At 41.0% G+C, this 7,673-nt stretch overlaps 1 protein-coding gene across 1 annotated transcript in view; it reads right to left on the bottom strand.

The window, feature by feature from the left end:
- ADAMTS3 (ADAM metallopeptidase with thrombospondin type 1 motif 3) overlaps positions 1–7,673 on the bottom strand; it is a 191,400-nt gene that overhangs the window by 56,111 nt on the left and 127,616 nt on the right. The window contains exons 15-16 of the mRNA XM_018570395.1: positions 4,623–4,756; positions 3,177–3,300 (exon numbers count right to left, since the gene is read on the bottom strand). Of these exons, the coding sequence (XP_018425897.1) occupies positions 3,177–3,300; positions 4,623–4,756 (258 nt within the window). The remainder of the gene's footprint in view (positions 1–3,176; positions 3,301–4,622; positions 4,757–7,673) is intronic.

Below are 7,673 nucleotides of genomic sequence, written 5' to 3'. Positions count from 1 at the left end.
GTTCGGCCTATTCTCATAGATGCCGAACAGCAGTGAGTGAATAGCCGAATGCCGCCGAGTGGCATTCGGCTCGGCAATCCTGCTCGATACATCTGTGGTATCGAGCAGAATAGAAATATGGTTAAAAAAGTAGAAAAAAAAGAATAGAAAACGATTGGGCGGAGCTAGCAGTGGCAGCTAGCTCCGCCCAACTATTTTCTATTGGAATGGGCAGATCTGCTGCCGTCAAAATAAAAAACATTTTAAAAAATGTCTCCCGGAAAGGTTTACTCTGCTAGATCGAGCAGAGTAAACCTTTCCCTTCTCTGTTGTCTTTTTTTTTTCTTCTGATATCGGAGCCGTTGGCTGCCATCAGAACAAAAAAAAATTAGCACTGGAATGCATAGCTACATTCCTATTGGCTATTGCAATAGCCAATAGCAAACTAGCTATTGCACCGGCCTTCTGCTGCTGTCAATCACTAGAGGGGACCTGATGGAGAACTTCAGGTCCCCCCTGCTGATTGACAGCAGCAGAAGGCCGCTGCAATAGCTAGTTTGCTATTGGCTATTGCAAATTGAAATAGCCAATAGGAATGTAGCTATGCATTCCTAGGCTTATTTTATTTATTTTTTGTTCTGATGGCAGCCAACGGCTCCAATATCAGAAGAAAAGAAAAAAAAAACAACAGAGCAGGGAAAGGTTTACCTTGCTCGATCGAGCAGAGTAAAACTTTCAGGGGAAAAGTAACTCTCTCCTGGGTGGCCGGGAGAGTTGGGCTATCTGGAGATCAGTGTCCCTGGTTATCTGGTAACCAGGGACACTGATCTGCCTGTGCAAGTGGTCGGAGCCAGCCGTGAGATGACGGCTGGCTCCGCCCAGCAGTCCGTAGCAGGCTACCAGCCAGCCAATGGCCGGCCTTTTGGCTAGCTTCTCCTTTCACCTCGGCTCAGTCGAGCCGATGCATATGCCTTCGGCTCGACAGAGCCGCTCGGCCGACTTCGGGAGCTGTACGGGCTGTAGTGAATGGCCCGTACAGCAGCCCTTCGGTTCTACTCAATCGAAGGGGTCCTGGGACCGAAGCTAGCCGAAGGATCAGCCGAAGCTATGGCTAGATCCTTCGGCGTCTTAGTGAATAGACCTTAGTGATAGTATTATGGTAAGAACTAGTGTGATGAAGGCTTTAGAACGGGTGCTAAAAACCCGTTGCTATTAAATAAATGAAAGTCACATGTGCGTCTACCTTATACCAATGCAGCTCTCATGTGAGTCAGATAGACGTGTCCAATATGTGTATATCAGTCCACTTGTGTTTCCATAAGCTGGAGGCAGCCTGGAGGGCAGACATACAGGTTGTATGCTCACCAGATTAATGTCCTTTTTCCAGGCATTATGTTTGCACAAATTTATATCTGCACTTTCAGAACTGTGAGCATTGTTCAGTAGCTGCAAGGTCCACTTCAACTGAAAAAGATGACAGACTGTTAGGAAGTAGCACCTACCACCCCCAGGATCCTAACTCAAACCTGATTTCTGACCACAATACCTCCAGCACCTACATTTAAAATAGTGAACATACAGGTGAAACTCGAATAATTAGAATATTGTGCAAAAGTAATTGCAGTAAGTGCTGCAAAAGGGGCCCAAACCAAGTACTGAGTACATATGCATGCTTGTACTTTTCAGAGGTCGATATTGTTCTATGTACAATCCTTGTTTTATTGATTGCATGTAATAATCTACTTTTTTGATGTTGTGGATTTGGGGTTCTTGGGGTTTTCATGAGCTGTAAGCCATAATCATCACAATTATGACAAATCACGGCTTGAATTATCTTGCTTTGCATGTAATGAGTCTATCTCACATATTAGTTTCACCTTTTAAGTTGCATTAGTGAAATAAATGAACTTTGCACGATATTCTAATTTTTCGAGTTTCACCTGTAGTATTGGAAACCACTAATTCCTAAATTAGCCCAAGCTCCATAATTTGATACATATCTCCATGGCATTTGGAATGCATTATCATGCATTCTGAATGCCTTTAGCATGTTTGAATAGAACCATTACAGATGTAATTAGGACTAAACTGTGTGTGCAATATTAAGTAGAGTGATAGTCAATGAAATAATGTAAGTCATTAGAGGATACTTGCAAATTTCATTTTCCAGTAACTTGATTTCTTTTTGGCACCGCTTGCTTAATTGTTTCCCTGTTGAAAGAGGCCATTAAACTGTTTAATGACTGTATTGCCAGTACATATGATACTATGCAACTCCCTGAATTGAAGAGGGTAAAATAATGTTAGAATGTTGCGATAAAAGGCACAGGGCTTAAAGTAAATGTCTAGGCAAAATAAAAAAAAAACATAAAACATTCAGTACATCTCTGCAATACATGCACATTTATTCTCTTTCTAAATGATGCAAGTATAGAAAAATACCTGAGCAGCAGAGCTGAAAACACTGCTTGGGAATCAGGTACAGCAGAGCCAGAGTTGTCAGCTCACTATAGGAACTTAGGAGCTTCCTCGATTTCTGGCAGATCAACAGGTATTTTTATGTACTTGCTTGATTGTATTCTTTTAAATGCTGCACGTACAAAAGTACAGTGTTGTCAGCTCTGCCTAATATCTCACTGAATTCCTAAGGGTATTTTTCTGTATTTATAAAGGGTAAAACATGGGGAAAATGCAGGTATTGAAGAGATGTATTGATTATGTTTATTTTTTTAATTTTGCACAGACATATATTTTAAAACAATGAATATTACCAAAAGCTAATACATAAGGTAACAAAACTGAAATAATGACTTATATAAAGAGAAACACCATTAACCATATAAAGTCTGCTGGAGGAGTAGTGATAAGCATAATCTATATATAATGCTCATCTCCTTACTTATTTCCCTCCATTCATCACAGCTACTTCTGGGTCCACACCTTGCTTTGATAATAGTGGAGTCCAATTAAAATTCAGGCTGATATGAAGTGTCAATGGCTTGGACAGGCCTCAGTATCCATTCCGTTACTTTATTGTGTCATTGCTGTAAATGCAGTTGTTGATGAAGTAACTGTAATGTTTTGACGCAGCTGTAAAGCCCAGAAGTTGCCTTTTTTGTGACCATTGACTTGTTCTATCATATCAGTCGGTCAACGTCCTAGCAATATAGTAAACATAATACAAGTCTGGACCGTACCTGTCTTCTTTGGTGTTCTTGTAAATGTTCCCTTCACAGTTCTGCAGTGAGAATTATCTCCTCCACACACCCCGCACTTATCTTCTACTTTATTGGATCCAATTTCCTTGTCACAGCCAACTTTCTGCAATATAGAAAAGAGGGAGCAAATCAGCATTAAAAAAAACATTATTAACTGGATTTATGCCTCTTTACTAATTCACAAATCCAGAAATGTGGGGATTTTGTTTCTCACTTTTGAAATAGATAAAGCTATGCAAATTATTGTTTTATTTATATCTACTATCAACTGTTCATGTATATGACTGTTTAGCGTTTGTTAGCTGTCATCATGTAAATTCTGATTCGGCATTTTTTTCTTCTAATAATAAAAAATTATAATAACTTAGATGGAAAGGCAGACAAATTCTATATGAGAAAGATCGGTAGTGAGAAAATTAAAAAGTTTGAATATGACTGTTTAGTGTTTGTTAGCTGTCATCAAAGGGGTTAATTCTCTGAGTGATTTTCATAATAATAATTATTATTTTATTTTAATTTTTTTAATGGACAGGCAGGCAAATTGCCTGTCACATCAAAAGTTCTCCAGCGTGCACCAAAAACGAATCACTTGGTTATGAATGGTCACAAAATGTGATAGGTAAATCCAAAACTAAACCCAAAACTGCCTGTTCACCAATCCATCGACATTAATTTAACTTGGTGAATAGGTTCTTCAGACTGCTTACTACATCACTTCTACATCTTACCCTTTGTAAACAATTGGACCAAAATCCATTTGTGTAATATATAAATGTGGTGAGCCACACATCCCTATGAGTGTTCTGGTCTTCACAACATAATTGCCTGAATAGTAAACAATCACATTCATTGAAAATGGAACAACCAATGCTGACAAAATACAGGTGAAACTCGAAAAATTAGAATATCGTGCAAAGTTCATTTATTTCACTAATGCAACTTAAAAGGTGAAACTAATATGTGAGATAGACTCATTACATGCAAAGCAAGATAATTCAAGCCGTGATTTGTCATAATTGTGATGATTATGGCTTACAGCTCATGAAAACCCCAAGAACCCCAAATCCACAACATCAAAAAAGTAGATTATTACATGCAATCAATAAAACAAGGATTGTACATAGAACAATATCGACCTCTGAAAAGTACAAGCATGCATATGTACTCAGTAATTGGTTTGGGCCCCTTTTGCAGCACTTACTGCAATTACTTTTGCACAATATTCTAATTATTCGAGTTTCACCTGTACATGTCTGACATGTATGGCAAGCGTAATATCTCTAAAGATAGCATTTCATACACAGGGAAGATGGAATGGAATTCTATAGCACATAGAAGTGTAACAGAAATAGAAACAAGAACTTAATATCAAGGACAGCTTTTGTTGTATCAGTAGTGTAAATACAAAAATGTAGGAAAACTTACAACACACTCTCCTCTCACACAAATGCTATGTGGGTCCTTGTAGGAGCAGCGGGTCCCATCATGCGCAAGCTGCTTCATTGATGCAATATCTCCTGTTTGTTTGGACTGGCAGTAGAGTTGGCATCTTTTATTGGCTGTAAGATGAATACAAAGTAGTAAAAAATACATAAAAGTACTAGCATGGGGGCTTTTAAAGCCTGGACAGTGTCATGAAGTTCAGCCTGACATTGGGCTAACATTTCTGCCCTGGAAAAAGAGAATAGGTGCAAATAATAACTAAGGCTAATATATCATTATAACAACAAGAATAGTGGTAAAACATTTACTGAGAGATTGATCTTTAGTAGAATCTTGACAACACTACCGTATCAAGTGATCACTAACTGGAACCCTCCTGTACATGTACAGCCCTCCCTTCATTATATTCAAAGGCTGAGCACTGCAACAATGGAGTGCACTTAATCTACTCCCTGCAAACAGGAGCCCTAGCAAATCTCCATGTCTTAGTTCCGGTCTCCTTGCTGCATTATTGCAGTGTTGCATAAATAGAAGGGTAACAAATGATTACTTTACAGTGTGCCTTTCATATTCTTTATAGTTTGAGAGGAGTACACTTTGATCAAAATTATTCATTTGCATGCTTTTTGAAGGCACTGTACGTGTGCATTATTAACACATCCATACTGACACAGTTCCTGAGGATTCAGAAGTAGTATGTTGCAGTGTCCATGAAGGGGACTAGAAATATAACATGATGGTCATGGCTATTTTAGTATAGTTAATACTTCCTATTTGTTGGAAGGATATGTTCAGTTCTTTTTAAAGCAACCCTATGTGTTTTCCCATTTATAGCAAAACAGCAAGTTCTTTTTAATGGCAGAGAAGTGGAGGAAAGGTAAGTATGTAAGGGCTGCATTAAAGTGGACCTCTTCCTTGCAAAACACTGGTTTACTATAATGTAATCCCATGCTACCGTAGTCCAGAGCAATGCACAGGTTCACTTTATGCTTGGCAACACAGAAAAAAGTTCTCCAGTCTAATAAAGGATAGCATTAAAGGTTCAGCTAAAAGGGCCCACCTTTTACCTGCCAGATTTTATGTTGTTTTTTTTTTAATTTACCAAATAAATACATTTAAAGTGCAGAAAAATACCTGTGTATATTCCTGAAAATGCACTCAGCTCTTCGGTTGCTGCTGTAGACTGGCAACACACAGCATTTTTTTAAAGTGAAACTGAAGGAGTGGTGTCAGCACTGCCCTGTTGTCTTTTGTTAAACTAAGTAAACCCGACCCCTCTTCACAACATAGTGACTAAGGGGTCTATTCACGAAGCTGCCGAAGGATCTGGCCGTAGATTCGGCCGATCCTTCGGCTAGCTTCGGCCCCAGGACCACTTCGGTTCAGTAGAACCGAAGGGGTGCTGTACGAGCTATTCACAATAGCCCGTACAGCTCCCGCTCATGGCCGACCGACTCAGCTGAGCCGAACGCATATGCATCGGCTCGGCTGAGCCGTGCTGAACGCCGAAGCTGGCCGAGCGGCCGTCCATTGGCTGGCCGACAGCCTGCTTCTGACAGCTGGGCGGAGCCAGGCATGATCTTACGGCTGGCTCCGGCCACTTGCAGAGAGATCAGCGTCCCTGGTTACCTGCTAACCAGGGACACTGATCTCCAAACAGCTAACTCTCCCTGGCGCCCCGGGAGTCTCCTGCTCCCGGCCGCCAAGGAGAGAAACACTGCTGTGTCTTTTTTTTCTTTATTCTGACACGGAGCGATGTCAGAATAGAGAAAAAAAAAAATTCCCATTCAAAAGCATTGGGACATTACTATTGGCTATTTCAATTTGCAATAGCCAATAGTAAACTAGCATTGTACCCGCCCTCTGCTGATGGACCTGATGGGGAACTGCAGCAGAGGGCGGGTACAATGCTAGTTTACTATTGGCTATTGCAAATTGAAATAGCCAATAGTAATGTCCCAATGCTTTTCAATGGGACATTTCTCTTTTTTTATTTTTTTTATTCTGACATCGATCGTGTCAGACTAAAGAAAAAAAGACACATCAGTGCTTCTCTCCTTGGCGGCCGGGAGCGGGAGGCTCCCAGAGCGCCGGGAGAGTTTTTTCTTCTTTTTTTTTTTTACAGCAGAAGAGCTGCCGGACAATAGGAAACTATTGGGCGGAGCTAGCTGTCACTGCTAGCTTCGCACAATCGTTTTCTATTTACTTTTTTTTACTTTATTCACTCTTTTTCTGTTCTGCTTGGTCCCTCCGAGGGACCGAGCAGAACAGCCGAGCCGAATGCCGCTCAGTGGCATTCGGCTATTCACTCACTGCTGTTCGGCATCTTTAAGAATAGCCCGGACAGCAGTGAGTAGCCTGCCGTAGGTTCGGCTCAGCCGATCCAGATGTTGGATCGGCTGAGTCGAACTCCTTCTGCACTTCGATGTACGGCTGATCTCAGCCGATATACGGCTGATTTCAGCCGTACCAGCCTGAAGTGAATAGCCGAACAGTGCTTGGCTCACTTCACTTCAGATCGGTCATTCACTCGGCTGCCCTCGGCAGCTTAGTGAATAGACCCCTAATTGTTTAGTAGCAGCACAGTGGCGTAGTGGTTAGCACTTTTCACTTGCAGCACTAGGGGTCCCCGGATCAAATCCTGGTCAGGATACTAGCGACAAGGAGTTTGTATATTCTCCCTGTGCTTGCATGGGTTTCCTTCAGGTACTCTGGTTTCCTCCCACTCTCCAAAGACATACTGGTAGGTTAATTGGCTCCTGTCTAAATCAGTCCTGGTATGTATGCATTTGGGGTAGGGACCTTAGATTGTAGGCTCATTGAGGGCAGGGACTGATGTAAAGTGCTGTGTAAATTGTTGGCACTATATAAATACCTATAATAAATAGTCATCTATGAAAAGAACTGGAACTGAGATAACACTGGAATTGTAAACAGGACACCATATCCTGAATTCCGGACAGGTATTTTTTGCATTTATCAAACAGCTATTACAAAACACGCTCAATGGTATATTTACCAGACCAAAAGGAA

The sequence above is a fragment of the Nanorana parkeri genome, unplaced genomic scaffold (genome assembly GCF_000935625.1).
Source record: "Nanorana parkeri isolate BGI_ZX_2015 unplaced genomic scaffold, ASM93562v1 scaffold1528, whole genome shotgun sequence".
Taxonomy (NCBI): Eukaryota; Metazoa; Chordata; class Amphibia; order Anura; family Dicroglossidae; genus Nanorana; species Nanorana parkeri.
This window is presented reverse-complemented; position numbering and strand designations above follow the sequence as displayed.